The sequence below is a fragment of the Nerophis lumbriciformis genome, linkage group LG06 (genome assembly GCF_033978685.3).
Source record: "Nerophis lumbriciformis linkage group LG06, RoL_Nlum_v2.1, whole genome shotgun sequence".
Lineage (NCBI taxonomy): Eukaryota > Metazoa > Chordata > Actinopteri > Syngnathiformes > Syngnathidae > Nerophis > Nerophis lumbriciformis.
In genome coordinates this window covers 31,311,188-31,328,872 of record NC_084553.2, presented here as the reverse complement: position 1 = coordinate 31,328,872, position 17,685 = coordinate 31,311,188, and the positions used below count along the sequence as shown (strand labels likewise).

At 39.2% G+C, this 17,685-nt stretch overlaps 1 protein-coding gene across 1 annotated transcript; it reads left to right on the top strand.

Annotated features, from left to right (window-relative positions):
* The first annotated feature begins 1,335 nt into the window (after positions 1-1,335).
* Positions 1,336-13,456, top strand: ctcf (CCCTC-binding factor (zinc finger protein)). Its single transcript, XM_072913362.1, has 13 exons — positions 1,336-1,502; positions 2,560-2,839; positions 2,916-3,095; positions 3,209-3,578; positions 3,676-3,846; positions 9,744-9,877; positions 9,988-10,108; positions 10,197-10,346; positions 10,437-10,597; positions 10,674-10,856; positions 10,942-11,074; positions 11,189-11,341; positions 11,556-13,456. The coding sequence occupies exons 2-13, from the start codon at positions 2,579-2,581 to the stop codon at positions 11,798-11,800; spliced, it is 2,262 nt and encodes a 753-aa protein (XP_072769463.1). The 5' UTR covers positions 1,336-1,502; positions 2,560-2,578; the 3' UTR covers positions 11,801-13,456.
* The last annotated feature ends 4,229 nt before the right edge of the window (positions 13,457-17,685 follow it).

The following is a 17,685-nucleotide window of genomic DNA, read 5'->3' as shown; positions in this document are numbered from 1 at the left end:
CAAGCACTTTGGTGTAAACATTTGGACAATCAAGACACAGTAACATGATTTTTTTTCTCCTTACATACAACAGCCATGAGAGCTAGTATGCATGAACAGCCATGGTCATACCCAACAATCCTTAAAATAACGTTTCCACTTATGAAGGATATGCATGTCAAGACTTGTTATAAGTTTATTATGAAAAAACAATGTCCATGTCACAATAAATATGTCTGTCACGGTCGAGGCAAATGCATACTTAAGTTTCATCCATCCATCCATGTTGTCTTGTCTATCTGTGTTGGCCCTGCGATGAGATGGCGACTTGTCCAGGGTGTACCCCGCCTTCCGCCCGAATGCAGCTGAGATAGGCTCCAGCACCCCCGCGACCCCGACTGGACAAGCGGTAGAAAATGGATACTTAAAATTAGTCTTCTTAAATCAGTGACATTAAATATTTCATACATCACATGATATTATGCAGCCAAAAATTTAATCGGACACAAGCTTATGTGTTTTTTTATATAACACCAGTAAGGTATTCCCCTTGTATCATGTGTTGTTTATCAAAATATCCACAAATCCAATACTTAATTGCAGAACTGTATGCACTGGTGGAGAACATTTGTATGTATCTATAACCCGAGCATATCTTTTCAGGGACAAAAACAACCCCAACTGATTTAAAAGTAAATCGTTTTTACCACTTTTAGTGGAAGACTCACACCTCCTTATATTTTAATTTAGATAAACTGTATGATAAATTTAATTTGTTAAATTGAGATTTTTGTTACAGAGTGTATGAGCTACATGCTTTAGCTATGAAAAACATTTTGTTTTATTTAATTGCAAGTCAGTTAAAAGACAACAATATTATTAAAAAAAAAAAACACTATAACATTACAATCTGTATAAGCATATGAATAAACATATTTTGATTTTGTTATTTTTAGATGCTTATAGTGCTGTATTGTTTATTCTGATAATGTATCTGCAGTGCTTGTGTTCTTTTTTTAGGATAGGGTGCAGAAGTTACAGCAGAGGAGGTTGAAATGATCGCCACTCACAAATTTGCATATCGCACGCCCCCATGTGGTTTATTGTGTGAATTACGCTTTGATTCAATTTTTTGAGAAACTTGACTGACAGTCCAGAATGCACATAAGTGACGCTTATTCCGATATGTACGGCATGAAAGTAGACAAATATCCTTATATTTGCAAATAATGCGCTGCTATAAATTATGTTAACCAACTTGTCTCTGTCGCCACGCCCACGCTTGAATTCAAATCTGGCGCCTCGGACCCAGATTGGCCACGCCTCTTCACTGCCAGGCCTTATGTGTGCGCATGCTCCTTCGCTCTCCGCGGCCGCCATTTTGTGTGAGGCCCTCTATTCCAAAGCGGGAGAAAATTATCAGGCCAGCGCACAGCTTTTTCAGGCGACCACGAAACATTGAAGCGAGCACCCGCATTCGACAGGCCTCCAACATAATATAAAGATAAAAGAAGCACTCTGCGGTAAGTTGAATCCGTACTTTGCCAGCAAACACGGAGACGTTTTTGTAGGAGCTGGCGTCGGCCTCTAGGTGTCACGGTGGGGCTTAACGTTACCGACTGGCGGGGGGTGTTTGTCTCCCTCTATCGTTATCCAATATTCACTAAATCTGTCTCTAAACTCTAACTCGCTGTTCCCGGCGTGTGTTTAAGTGCTTTTTGCATGCTATTTTGTTGGAACTGCTTAGCGATGGTCGTCTGAATGTGTCTTTCTGTTTTAACTTACTTTAGGCCTGTCGTCCATCTTATCGTGCCCTTTGTTTCCTGTTTTCAATCGTCCTCGCGCTTCCCCGTCAACAAACAAATATAACTTCTTATACGAGTTCACAGCATTGGAACGCTTGCGAGAAATTGGGCTGATATGCCGAAATATGTCCGATCCAAGTAAAATATTTATTTTAAAAACGAAAGAGTCACTTTGAAATAGTCCGATCGCGCTTTATTCACTTGGCAAACCCGAAGCACGCCACCAATGTTTTATCCACTCAGCTCCACTCATGATGATGCTAATTGCCACATTTTGCCAAGGTTCTGCTCGCTGCTTTGATGCCATCTAACGTCCGTTTTTAGAAACGTTTGGTTTGATTTCAACAAACTGTTCCCATATGTTATGGAACTAAGTTGCTGTTGCAAAACCCGCGCGGTAACTCCTAGTGTCATCATGTGTGTCAACGAGGTGATTTGAATAAACCTCCAAATTAGTATGAAACGTGTTATTCGGCTTTTAAACGTTTATATTTAATTCCATTTTCAACTTATTTCTGCTTACGTGGACTTGCTAGTTCGTGAAGTCCAACATGTGTAAAGAAAAGTGCTGTAACTCGTTTTTGGTTAATCGTGATCTTTTGGACATTTACTGTCATTGTTTTTTTCTTCTTCTACTCTTATCAACTCCATAGTGAAGTTAGAGTTAGTGGGCTTGAGAATATATTTTTTTAGCCCCTATCATTTCACAAAATAGACGTGATGTCACTGAACACTGTTTTTATTGACAAGTCTCCACTTCTCAAATTTTATAGAGTGTTGACTGGCCCGTTGCCATGGAGGGCGATGTTGTTTCCATGGAGACCACCCATCCAGGGGGCCTGGCCCCTGATGATGGGGTTCTGCCAGAAGCAGGAGATCCTGTGATCCAAGGAGTGGCGGGAGCATCGCAAGCAGTGGAAGTTCCAGGCAACATGGAGATGATGGTGATGGATGCCCTTGATCCTACACTGTTGCAAATGAAAACAGAGGTGTTAGAGGGAGGCGGCACAGTGACTGTAACTGGTGGAGACGAGGGTCAGATCATCACCCTTCAGGTCAGTACAGGATGTGGTTAGTATTACTTTCATATAAATGTTTTTGTTGCATAACAAAAACATTGTGTGTGTGTAGGTTGTAAATATGGAGGAGCAGGCTGGTGCTGCTTTAGGTCTTGGTCAGCTACAGCTAGTGCAGGTTCCAGTCACTACAACTACAGTAGATGGCCTCCAAGCCACCTATGTGGATGGATCTTCGAACAAGGATGCAGAGCCGGTTATCTGTCACACCCTCCCCTTACCTGAAGGCTTCCAGGTAGGAATTTAAGGTGGAATTAAAAGTGTGAATGTGCCTTTGATGAAACTTTGTATTGCCCCATAAGAAATCAAACTGAAAGATCTGACTACAAAAGATGAATGTTTATTTAGGTGGTGAAAGTGGGTGCTAATGGTGAAGTGGAGACAGTTGAGCAAGAGGAGCTTCAGGCAGTCCACAATGAGCTTCAAGGGACAAGGGAAGAAGAGGAAACGGTGGATGGGGAAGTGGCAGGAGATCAAGAACCCGATGAGCCTCAACCAGAATGGCCGAAGGACCCAGACTACCAGCCGATTACGCCAATCCGCAAAGGAAAGAAGGGAAAGAAAAGCCGTTTGCGCTATGCAGAGGGTGACCGGGACATGGATGTTTCTGTGTATGACTTTGAGGAAGAGCAGCAGGAAGGGCTGCTATCTGAGGTGAATGCAGAGAAGGTTGTTGGAAACATGAAGCCCCCCAAACCCACTAAGATCAAGAAAAAAGGTAATCTGTGTTTTGTGAAATAAGCACACAGATCTGATGGACGGGCTGTGTGGAGGGAGTTTGGTTGGTTTCTAATATAGTTCTTCCATCCGACCAGGTGTAAAGAAGACTTTCCAATGTGAGCTGTGTAGTTACACTTGCCCACGACGCTCCAACCTAGACAGGCACATGAAGAGCCACACAGACGAGAGACCACACAAATGTCACTTGTGTGGAAGGGCCTTCCGAACAGTCACACTACTAAGAAACCACCTCAACACCCACACAGGTAGCGCAAACATCACAGTCAATTTATTAAGTGGGGGATTTGCAACTTGCTCTGTTAGATTCTTTAGACCGAATAATTAAACAAAAATCCCACCGGATGGCTTATGTTGCCACAAGTGCCTTAACAGGACTTCTTTCTTTTTATGCCTATATTTTTCACAATTACTAGTTATACATAGCAGCCAACTCCGGACTCTCGGGAAGTCGTCTGAAAATCGCGTTTAGAGATATCCGGTCTCAATTATAAATCCTCTGAATTGTGACGTTCTTGCGAGGATATAAGCCCTCCCCAAATAGAGTGCTCCTTTTGTATAAAATATATTTGACAAGCATACTGGCATATAATTTTACTTGTCTATAGACAATATTTTTGCATCTGTCACCCTTTTCCTCCTTATCCACCCTGTTCTTCCACAGATTAGTTAAAAAAATGGAAGTCTTACATAAAAAAACAAGTAATGTCTTGCACAACATGCATACAAATTCCTCAGCTTTTAACGATGAAATTGATGAGTAAGCGTATGAGTGGAGGAAAAAACTACTTGAAGTTGGGAACCGACCCATGGTTGCTACTTTTTATTTGACACAGTCTAGTATGCCTGAACAATAATCACTAAACTCAACAAAAAAATATAAGGCCATATAAGTTTCACCTTTATATAATCGCAGAATTGGCCAATAAAACAAAATCTGCTGTTAAACGCAGAATATCACGGAAACTGCCATAAATGTGACTGAAATGTTGTCATTGTGGAGAAGGAACATTTGTTTAGGAATTGTGTCAAGGACCGCTCATTCATCCCCAAAACACTCAACACCCCCCGCCCCAAACTAAACGATGTCGAGACAGCCACTTGAAACGGTGACGAAACGACGAAGTTGAAGCAACAAAGAGCTATCTATAGACATCTCATCTGCTTGTATTGATGTGAACAACATTATCAATGTACAAACAGGACAACAGTCGCATAGTGAGGCCCTTTTTTTCTTAAACAACCAAAAGTTGTCAACTCAAAGCTAAGAACAGCAACACCCCCCAACACAATAGTAGCACTGTGCGCAACATCGGACTGCGCTAACAAAATAAGGTTTCAAAAGCTACCTTACACAAACAATGTACTTATAGCTCTTTCAACACAAGCATAATGTACTTATAGCACTTTTTGATACATTTGCAAAAGTATTATGCTTTGACCTAAAATACTCGTCAAAATTATCCAACGGTGTATTGCAACAGTAAATAATTAACCAATGTTTAAGGGTTTAGATCAGGGGATGACGTTTGTTTTTCAAGCCTTTTGAGACACTTGTAATTAAAGGCTCTCTAAATACCCCGCCTTCCGCCCGATTGTAGCTGAGATAGGCTCCAGCGCCCCCCGCAACCCTGAAGGGAATAAGCGGTAGAAAATGGATGGATGGATAAATACATTTTGATTGATAATATAAAATGTTATTTATAACACAAATTGTGGTGAAATAAGTGTGAGGGGTAAAACCATCATTTAAAAAAATCTAGTTTTTTTTTTTTTCGCAACAGACTTTTGTTTAAAGCTCTAAAAAAACCATACACATTCAAATGAATATCACATTTTTGTTGGTAAAATGTTCACTCTTTCAGAAAACCTTGAGTTATGGTAATGGCAATCATTTGATTCTATAGTTGAATTTTAGGCACTTTAATGCAAAACAATTCAACTCGTAAACTTGCAAATAATGGTTTGGTTGTAGGGAGATCTACTTGATTGTAAACACCAAATGTTGGAAAGTATGATTATATTGAAAAATAGAAATATGAGGAATATGTCTGGCGTGCATGGTTGTTACTCTACACCGGTGCTTCTTGTATAGCGCAGTGAGGTGTCATGGGGACTGAGGGGCAAGGGACTTCCTGAAATTGCGGGGGGGTTCATTCTTAAATGATATGCAAGCCTACAGATAGGTGGAAACACTGCTTGAATTAATCAACAGGATGCGTTGTTTTGTGGGCGGTTTTATTTACGTGGCTCCACTTCGACAGCATCTTCTCCCTATCATTTTTGTTGTACGTGTAGCAAGGAAGGAGTGTCGAAAGATGGAGCTAACTGGTTTAATGACATTCAGACTAGGGATGATGTTTGATAAGAAATTATCGAGTTCGAGCCTATTATCGAATCCTCTTATCGAACCGATTCCTTTTCGATTCTCTTATCGAGTCCAGATAGGTTGTTGCATATGGAAAAAAAAAACACAATATTTGGTTTAACAAAAGCTCACTTTTATTATATAAGAAAAAAATCTAATGAATAAATAAATATTGACTGTTACCCCCTAAAAAATAAAATAAATAAATATTGACTGTTGTTACCCAAAGTATATTAAGTGGGATTTTTCAGGAAAAACAAATATATACAGTAACACAAATACAACCTGTCTCTGCGATCACTATAGGTGTATAAATAGTAATATAGTTTTAAATAAAATCAGTCTCTTAGGCACAAAACTGAAAATAATACAGCTCTCCAAAAAGTGCACTTCTGCTGCTATTTGACTTAACTGTTTGTTATGATGCTTTGACATTTTTGCACTTTATTTCTTTATTGAAAGAAAATTTTATGAAGAGAAAAGTTGTTTGCAAATGTGGTTACAATGCTAAAAAATGAAAAGTTAAAGCTGCGGTTGCTTTAAGAACGTTGCGACAGCTGCCGTAAAGTTGCCGTATGTTTCCGGTTGGTCGTAAAAGTGTTCTTCATGTGTTTGTACCCTGCTCAAATCTCTAAGTAAAGTTATTTATTGGATTATACCTTTTTGTTTTGAATTTTATGACACCTTGGAGCGCTTTTTCCGGTCCATTGTTTTTCCTGCTTTCGCTATCTGCGCCTAATAACTGAGCTACGTGACGTCATTTCTTGTGATGTCCCACGGAGCATTTCTTGTCGGGACGGGATTCGCTCCCAGGGATTCGAATAAAGAACCAACTCTTTTTCTTTACTATAGTGGTCTCAATAACGGGTACCGGTTCTCAAAAAGGGATTCGAGTCCGAGGACTCGGTTCTTTTCTTATTGAACAACCGGGAAAATCGGTTTCAAGTATCATCCCTACTTCAGACTTTGCTTAAATCAACAACGGAGTAGTATCTCCTCATCCATGGCTCACTAGTGCAACAACACAATCACCACTCGGAATGTGTCCCGTGAAAAAAAATTTCTGTAAAAATCACTGAAGTTCTGTGGGTGAATTATGTAAACCCACTATACCGGTAGTTTTTAGCGCTTCCATTTCAAGTCTACTGACAGATATGTTAGAACTGTACGCTACTTTATACTAGAAATGGCAACAGTGGAGGATAAATGCTCCACAATAACAGGATAGAGAAAAAGGAGCTTGACTACAGTGTCGACACAGACTACAATGGCGGAGGCACGCACATTTTTGGGACTTATGTAGGTCCCAAATACACAACAGCAGGAACCAATCAGTAAGAAAAGTTGGTTTTGCATGATATTACGAAACAAACCCCCAGATAATGTCTCCTAATGGGTACCATTTTGGGGTCTTTAAATTTAAAGACACACCATAGTAATACCCTTATGTTGAAGCACAGTACGCCTCACTACAGTAGCTGAAATGCGCTGACAATCCATCAAACGGTGCAGCTTTGTAGCTTACCAAAGTAGTAGTACAACATTTAGACAGTTTTTTTGGTGCCTTGTGTAATGTTTCTATGAAACATCAAGGTTTTGGGCTTGCTTTGCTAGCTTTATCTTGCAGTCCACACTCTTATGTAACTGCCATCTACTGCTCAAACTTATCATTACATCATGTACCAAATAAAATTGCATGGAGGTCGGTAAGCACAACCACTATTAATCCACACACTTGGTGCACCGAGTTATAAGGCGCTCTGTCGATTTTTGAGAAAATGAAAGGATTTTAAGAGCGCCTTATAGTCTGAAAAGTGCGGTTTACATACATAACCCTTCAGTTTGCCGGTAATGAGGATATGAACAAATATGGTCAGGTTCTCATTAAGACTTCAATTCACAGGGTGTGTGAAAAAATGTATGTATTACGTAAACTTTGATCCTGTACTTGAAATATTAAAGATATATCACCTTCTAGTCTTTCAAATTACATAAAAATTCCGAAAAGTGTTATAATCATTGGACGACTACTACTTATATAGTCGGGCCATGATGCGTGAAAAGAATTGTCTCCAAGGGAGGGCAAGAAAAATAATATTGAAGAATTGCTCTACATACAAGGAGCGTGCGCACTTACACGAAAGTAGTCCTGGAGAAGCAACTAACAATTTGCTGTTATGTTGTTATACATTCAATAATAACTTATTAGTAGCAAATAAGGGTATAATGATTAGTTTTAACAAGGATTCTGTTAGAATTTGTAGTTGTTGATACGATTCATTAACAATATTAGTTTAATTAGAATGATACAATCCGAAATGATTAATTGAGTTCAAAATTAATAAAGTAACTTTTTAGCCAAAAAAATGTGTGACTGGGAAATGAATACTGGGCACTGCAGGTGAAGTTTCATGTATTCCTGTTACTGTTAATTGGATAAAGTGCAACCAACACTTTAGGTTAAATTAATAGGAGTAAACTTTTTCTGCTCTCATTTTCGACATTCCAGCAATGTTCAATAAAAGTACTACAACAAATATTTTAACAGTAGATTTACCTGCTACTTTTGCTGCTGTTTTTCAACATACAATTAATATATTGATATCAAAAATCAAGTGCAACCAACATTTTCTTAGATTGAATTAACAGTAGATTTACCTGAGAAATTAAGTGCAACCAAATCTTTTCAAATTAAATGAGCAATGCTACTACTCTCATTTTATTAAACACGGATCACTAAATTGGCCCTTTTGTTTGAATGTGAGCGATGAGCTAGCGACTTGTCCAGGGTGCACCCCGCCTTCCGCCCGAATGCAGTTGGGATAGGCTCCAGCCCCCCGCGACCCTGAGAGGGACAAGCAGTAGAAAATGGATGGTTGGATGAACGGAACATCATAAAGAAAAACGGAAGTGACAGCAGACAAGTTGGAAACTGATGTGGGGTGACCTGTCATAAATAACTTTTTAAAAAACACTTTTTCAATAACCTTAATATACTGTCTTTATTACACTGTTTTTAACCTTCCGTCTCAAGCTGGTCTGTCAGCGAACGTTCGCCACTGTCAAGTCCATTTTGAATGTCACATCCTTTATGGGTTAAGTTGTGGCTTTATATCATTGTGTCGTGCCATTTATATTTGTTGTGGCTTTTACAATCATGTTGTAGTTGAAAGTTTTTATGTGGAAATTAATGATAGTGTCTTGTAAAGTTTACATTTGGTTTGCCCTTTCTTGACCATCATAGGTATCCGCCATTTTTGTTTTGATGACGGCACAGACGAGTAGACAGACTTAAATAACTTTTTAACGTTCTTTTCATTAAAAGTGCTACACTTAATATAAAGTCTGTCGTTCTTAAATCCAATGTTTCCTTTTTTACTGTCGATAAAATAGATGTATTGCCTTTTAAATTGATAATACTTATCTTCCGGAAGGCCACCTTGCTGAGCACAGATTGATATACTTGAAATTTAGGAATCTAAATTGATATATCGATCAATCATTTCACCCCTGGTATCTAAACTCTGCCATATTGCGATCATTAGCTGACAACCCACAGGGCTAATACACCTGTGTCAAGTGGGGCGTAGGTAACATGGTCCAAACTGGAAGAGGGCAGGATAAAATGCTTACAACTCATTGTAAAGTATAAAGGTTGCAAACAGCCCCTTTTGAGATTACAGTACATTAAGTTTTCTGGTTTGAGTTTTAAAATCAGCTGGAGAGGTGGTACATATCCATTTACCGTACATGTTTTTTGTTTTTTTTAATCCCTAGGCACCAGACCACACAAATGCACTGACTGTGACATGGCGTTTGTAACCAGCGGGGAGTTGGTGCGCCATCGTCGCTACAAGCACACACACGAGAAGCCCTTCAAGTGCTCCATGTGTGACTATTGCAGTGTGGAGGTGAGTGATCCCATCTGGATTGTCCTTTTTTGATACCAAAGAAACTGCAATGAGAGCACTGTGCCAATCTTGTCTTGAGGTTCTCAATGCACTTGTTTTTCCTTTGCTAGGTGAGTAAGTTAAAAAGGCACATTCGCTCTCACACTGGAGAGCGACCATTCCAGTGTAGTCTGTGCAGCTATGCTAGCAGGGACACTTACAAACTGAAAAGACACATGAGGACGCACTCAGGTGAGATACTTTTTTAGAGACTTCTTGTGTTTAAAACATGGTTTCACACATCATCCACTTACAAGACCCTTTCACTTTGCTTTTGCAGGCGAGAAGCCATACGAGTGCTACATTTGTCATGCTCGTTTTACCCAGAGTGGCACCATGAAGATGCACATCCTGCAGAAACACACAGAGAATGTGGCAAAGTTCCATTGTCCACATTGTGACACTGTCATCGCACGCAAGAGTGACCTTGGTAAAAAAAAAAATCTATGGTTTTTGCCCCGAAAACAAAACGGGTGTGTGCAGTTCAAGCTAATAATGTCGTTCCTTTTGGAAATCTCAGGTGTTCACTTGCGAAAGCAGCATTCATTTATTGAGAAGGGAAAGAAATGTCGTTACTGTGACGCTGTGTTCCATGAGCGATATGCTCTCATCCAGCACCAGAAGACTCACAAGAATGAGAAACGTTTTAAGTGTGACCAGTGTGACTACTGCTGCAAGCAGGTAAGCCATATGGACAACATTTGAGTGTTGATCTTTAGTGTACAGCTGTCTTAACATGCCCCTTTTCCTCTGACAGGAACGCCACATGATCATGCATAAGCGTACACACACTGGGGAGAAGCCCTTTGCCTGTAGTCAGTGTGAGAAGACGTTCAGACAGAAGCAGCTTCTGGACATGCACTTCAAACGTTACCACGACCCCAATTTTGTGCCCACTGCCTTTGTCTGCAACAAATGTAGCAAGACGTTCACCCGGAGGGTAGGCCTGAGCCCACACAGATTTGTGACTACTTTGCAGAAACCTTGTGTAGTGTGTCGCTATACTATTATGTTTACCCCCACAGAACACGATGCTGCGTCATAGTGAGAACTGCATGGGTGAAATTCCTGGAGACCAAAATGGAACTCCTCCCAAGAAGAGTCGCCGTGGCAGGAAGAGGAAGATGCAGGACAGGCATGATGATGATGATGACACAGGTATGCCTCTGCCCTCTTTTTTTGAACTAGTGTTCATTACTTCAAGTGGTAGAATGTTAGTTCAATTGAAACAACTCACAACTGAACTGAGACAAAATTGTCATCCTCGTGTAGAACCTGATCTTGATGAGGACATTGATGATGATGAAGATGATTTGTTAACTGATATCGAAGTGGAACAAGCTCCACCAGTGATTCCTATCGCGGCTCCTGAGGATCCACCAGTCAAGCGGAAGCGTGGGCGTCCCCCAAAGAACAAGCCAGATAGTGAGTGCCATAATGGACTGAAGCGCTATGCACAACCCTGTGTCTGGCCTTTAAACCTTCCATACATGTGCCTTACAGTCTTAGTAAAATGCTTGTTCAGTGCAGCAATTTGGGATTGTCTTTTGGAAAACATTTGATGATACCGTGGCAATAATGTTCAAATTGTAGTGTTTTTTTATTTATTTTTAAAGCTGACTTAAGACTCTCTTGACAGTGGCTGCTATCATCCGCGTTGAGGACGAAGTCACTGGAGAGGTGGATGACATCATTGTGAAAAAGGAGATCGGTGCCGAACAAGAAGATATGGAAGAGGAAGCCCCGCATGAGGTGGTTGTCGGTGAAGACAACTCCACTATTCAGCTGGAAGAGCTGTCCCAGGAACAGGAGATGCAGCTGTCGGAGGCCCCGCCTAATGGAGACCTCACCCCTGAAATGATCCTCAGCATGATGGACCGGTGATGGATGCAAGGGTCAACCCTGTAAACACACACAGACCCCGGTCACATCCACATCTAATTATTGGCATTTAGGATTACAAACACTTGCATCCTACATAGACAAACATTACTGTTGTAATTTAATGCTTGCTTTTTAATCATACATTGACATGTATGAGTGACAAAGACTTTTCATACAGATTTATTTACCAAAAATCCATTTCAAAATTTATGTTTTGGGCTGGCTGTAATTTGACCATAGAGTCTTTAGCCTCCTCATTGTTGTCCTTGGCGTTGAGTACAGTAGTAGGAAAATCATGATTAATAAATCTATCCTGACAACACCATAAAAAAACTATGATTCCCTAAATCCCACACATGTGCATGTAACTATCCAAAGGAAGTAGGTGCATATTCATCCATCTGTTGACACACCCATGCCCAGTTTTTATCGCCCTGTGTATTTTTTACTTGTTACACTCTTCTTGGTAAGGCTCACTTGTGTCATGGGGTGAACATTGTAATTAGAGGAATTACCCAGATAATGGATCTTTCTGCACTTTTTCAGTCCATGTTCAATGTCCTCACTGAAGAGCCTATTTACCTCTCAGTTTGGAAAACTGTCCCACCGCCCCAAAAGCCATCTTTTAACCAGCTTCTCCGTTTTACTTGGTAAACCCGCTGTTAGCCTGATGGCAAAAACCACTGGAGATAAGATATGTCCAGAGACCAGAATATAATGTTATTGTTAATTACAGCAAAAAGATTTGAAATATTTTTATTGTATTTTTATTTTTTTGTTTCTTTGCTGTGGTTAGTATAAAAAAAACTATTTTAACACCTATTCTAGTTTATCAAAGCTTCTAGTCTGCTTACTTTATATCTCCTCTTGCTACTGTAACACCCCCGAGACGATGTCCATGTACAAAACATTGTCATTTATGTGAAAAAAGAAATTGATTTTCTTTCTTTGCTCCCTTGTGTAGCCATTCCACGTTGGGTTCATGGTTTCTTTTTTTACCGATTGCAATACATTCTGGGCAGTGTAATGTTTTAAAATGACCGGCAGTTGACAACATGTATGATGGTACAACAAATAAAAAGTAGATATGGACTGTCATGTTGTAGCTTTCTGCGGTTGTATCACACATATTTTGATTTCATTTAGGAACTGATTGCATTCTTGCTAGTAGGTACAATGGAAAAAATAGTGCTTATATGATTGACATTGGTTAAGTGCCACCACGAACATGTTTGTATTTTGCTTCCATATATATTTTATTAAATAGAGGACTTAATACTATAAATCATGTAAATGTCACTTGACTAGAGCCTTTTATTTTGTGACCAGTGAAGCCTGCAAAATGTACTTAATGTGTGGCTGGAGTGGAAATCTACTTGAATTTGTCCAATCACTAGTACAATCTTGTGTCAATGGCCGATTCTTCATTGGAGACAAGCATGCAAGTTGTGACGGAGAAATGCATATTTTCGAGCTGTCACATGAGTTCTCGTGAAAAGAGCTTAAAAGTCATTACCACTCTTGTTTTTCCTCTTGGATTCCGTTCTGTTGTCATATTCCAATATTATTTTGGTCACTGGAATGGTCCAGTATGTATCTTATATACACATTGAATGAGTCAAATGTAATAAACATCTCCCTTGGCTTGTTTATTAATTGGTGAACTCCCAATTGGGGTTAGGTGTAACAAGCACGTGTTGTCTACCTAAAACACCTCGATGTAATGAAATCATTACTGTAAATACAATATGTTAATACAACATGAATTGTTAGTATTCTTTTTGTTCAGCAAGTGTGGAGCCTCATGATCTCACTTTTTGAGCCGCCCCCCACCGCCTGACTTGGAAAAATGCTGCCCTGGAGCCGTTGCGCCTGCAACGGAACCTCGAGGTTTTTAAACGTTAGAGTAGTTGTGTGAGTCGTCGGGGTTGCTTCTAATTTATTTCGGACCCACGGAAAAAAAATATTAGCTTGATTTCTTCGGATTCAGCGTGGAGTCGTTAGTTGAAGGAAAAAAACAATGACAGACAGGGACATCATTGTTGCCACAGCAACTAGCGCATACTCGTTTTCCGGGAGACGTGCTTGAATTTCAAAATAAAAGCTGGTGTTCTGAAAAATGTGCCTCTTCATAAAAATCCAACTAGTTGCGTAATCCTATAGTTAACATAAGTGATGGACGGATTTTGACCAAAAAAAATTTGGAAAATGTCCGAAATAGGTCTTGGAACAAGTGCTTTTGTAGTTTTCATTATCATTTACAAATCTTGTCAAAATACTTATTGACATTCATTCTGTCACCATACAGTATAGAGTAGCCAAACAACTGGCGCCATGCATTTTAGGTTAATCGAGGTTTATACTGTTTTTGCTTTGGTTTGACGTTTTTTACTTTAATTGCTATGGTTATTTTGTTCGAGGAAACCTTTAGTGTTGATGTGCATGAGTGCGCATGCTCAGTAGTGTTGGGCAGAAAAAAGATATTAAAGAGGATAGAGCTGAAGAAACCACCTGCCAATTCAGCTGCACCAATTCTACATACAGCTACAAAAGTAAAACCCCAAAAAATAGCAATCCATTTTTACATATTGCGCACATACGCTATCACCATACATAAACAAACAACAAAACAAAAACAACATTTTGACACCCGCATACTTTACACCGCGTTGGCCTTTGCAGTGCCCCGTGCCATCGCCTACTGGTGTGAGCAAGAGACAGGAAAAGACCCAACGAAACAACCAAGAGAGCCGATTCTCTCCTAGGCTGCCCACTAGCGCTCGGACAAAGTCCGGTCCCCGCGGATGAGCAAGAATCCGTCTAGACCGAAGTGTCCGATACATGCTCATTCATCCAGGACTCCGTAAAAGTCATCCATCTCCAGCTCCATCTCTTCCTTCGCATTTCCTCCACTCGCTCTGCGCTAAGTTTCCTGTGCTTTTACAGACATTAGTTTTGATTGATACTGTCAAATATGTAATAATTAAACAATATATGGTGGCGTTTTCTGTAGTATAGAACTGCACTGTATTATTAATGGTATGTTATTTGGCAATATAACTGTCTGTATTTTGTGTTTTTCCCCAAAATGTAAACCCTTGTTACATTGAATGAGTTTAAAGCTTCTGTGAAAGAATTGCAGTCTACCTTGTTCGTATGCACATGTGTCATGTGAGCAAGTTTTAATGTTGTAAATGTGATGTTTTATGTGTTGTTTACTGTTTTTTAATGTAACCTTGCTGCTGCCCTCTTGGTCAGGTCTCCCTTGGAAAAGAGTTCCTTGATCTCAATGGGATTTTTACCTGGTTAAATAAAAGCTAAATAAATAAAATAAAAATGTTGTGCAATTGTACTGTAAACATATCAATACAGTCATCCCCTATTTGCGATTCATGTTTCCGGGTTTCTTAACTTTTTTCTTAAGTTGTGAGAAACCCCACACATATGTGCTGTGTCTTTATGATAAAAGGCTGATTTTTTTCACAGCAAATCCATGACAATAAAGCATAAAATGCACAACATTACAGCATACATATTGTCTGCATCAATCATATTTCATTATCATTCATTAGTGGTAAGTTCCTTTGCATTTAAAAATTTAAAGGAGCCGTTTGTAAGAATTTCATGTCAAATGATCATTAGATAGTCTTGATATGTCAAAAGGCATTAATAAACCATGTTCTTTTCGAATACCTCTATAACTGATAACAGTAGATCAGTCGGAATACGCTCATTTCAAAATTCGATTTACAGCCCCGAAATATTGTTATTGTTTTAATTTCGATGTCCCGCCCTCTATCGTTTGACCAATTAGAAAGTCAGTGAGTGTGTCACATCCAGGTTGCCACTTATGCACTGCCATCTTCGTCTAGCTACTGCCACTGGTAAAGTTACTAAACATGTCAGGCCTTAGTAAATCTGAAAGGCGTCGTTACGATTCTCAAGTTATTCATGACAAAGCCAGGAACAAAAAGAGGATTTGTTTAAGTGATGCCTTTGAAAGATGGAGACGATTGAAGTGAAGGCGGATAATATTTTTTCATCTGATGCCAAACTTACTAATTTCCTCCTTGATAGGTAAGTCAAGCATTTACGTTTTCTTATTACTTGTAATAAATGGAAATGGACTGTTCATATGTAAACTACATTGTCCAATACAGTCTATGATCTTGTCTAACAAAACTAGTATGTTCATGCAATGGGAACATACGTATAGCCCAGTTCGATGACACATCTACAGTACATATAGGCTAACGCGGGAAATATATGTGTGTCATTGTGTAATCAAACTGACAGGGCAAAATATATTTTCGACAAATAAAACCATTGTGGATATGGGTAGTGTCAGTGCCTATTCTCAATATGCTGATATGCAGAGGAAATGGGTCCCAACATTAGCACGGATGGAGCCAGCCAAATCACAAAATAATTTCTCATTCATGTTTTCATATTGTGGACTACATGTACCAAGTTATATGGCAATCTGAAACGTTTGAAACAGTAGCCTATAGGCTTGGTAAAATGTATCCTCTTTAGTTTTGGGCGTACATTAAGCTGCTAAGCATGTTCTACTTATTTTAACCAATATAGCCATTGCTAGCGTTGGTTGTAGTTCGTTTTAGCCTTTGTTTTCTGATAGTACTGACAATAACCATATGATTGGCATTTGTTGTGATATTGTAGTAAAGCATGACGTACTTCTTCCTGAAAATATCCTAATTTCTGTGTGAAATGTGTTGGTTAGAGATTTGTTATTGACAAAACGTTTGTTTATTTAGCTATTATGGTCCCGGCACCTCAACCCCTTGTAAGAGGCAGTGGAAGTTTGAAGTTCCTTGGAGTATTCCAGTTGATCAAGCTGGATTTGGCTGCTTATCTGGCAACCTCAGTCATGGAGAGGGGCAGGGGACTACAACATTTTGACGGTGATTGCAGTACCATTTATGGCCATATTCATACATATGGCTCCTTTAACATTTGTTTGGTTTATATTCATCGATAATCATCATTTTGCCCTGGGCCTTGGAGGGTCTCAGAACGTAACCCCCACACGCAAATAGAGGGGATCTACTTAGGGTTGCCAACTCCCTGAAAAATAAATAGGGACGTCTTGTTTGTAGGGCCAGTAGACCAGATTGTCTTAAATCCTACTGGCTATATGAAGCAATCATTTTCGATTAGTGGGGCGGCCCCCATGGAAGGTGAAATGCCAGTGGGGCGTGTGTGAACATGGTTTATCAGTATCATGCTTTGAACCACGCTTTACAAAGGTGTGTACTGCAAAACGTGCTCATTGTAACCGTGCATAAATTATGACTTCCTCATCTTGATGATAATAAAATCAGCACAAATTGTTTTGATTTTTGTTTTGTAGGTTAAAGTTTATATATTGTGCTCCTGAGTTAAATGTTGCTGATCATTTTGAATTTATTATCATTTATTGAGCTTATTTAATTATATTTGTCCATATTAATAGGTTCAAACCGGTCAAAAAATGTTTATAGTTTAAATAAGGATACTTTTTTTTATTTCAGGAAAAACTATATTTTCTGTTACAGGCTAATAACAATGTTAATAAAGTTATTGCTGTAAATTAATATATACTTCTTTCTTTAATGTTAAAAATGATACAATGTCATGCAGGGATATACTTATAACAATTTTATGGAAAAAATATACTATTTAGTCACGGTTGAGAGTGTGTGGGGGCGGGGGGACGCACTGAAATGTTTAATCTTCAACATTTTTACACTACTTGACTCATGCATGTGTTTGAGTAACAAGAACACATTATCAATAATTATTTTTTCTATGGGAAATAATAATTAACATATTTTTTCCTGTTAGGGATTGCCACAGAGAGACAATGGCATTGTGATTCGACA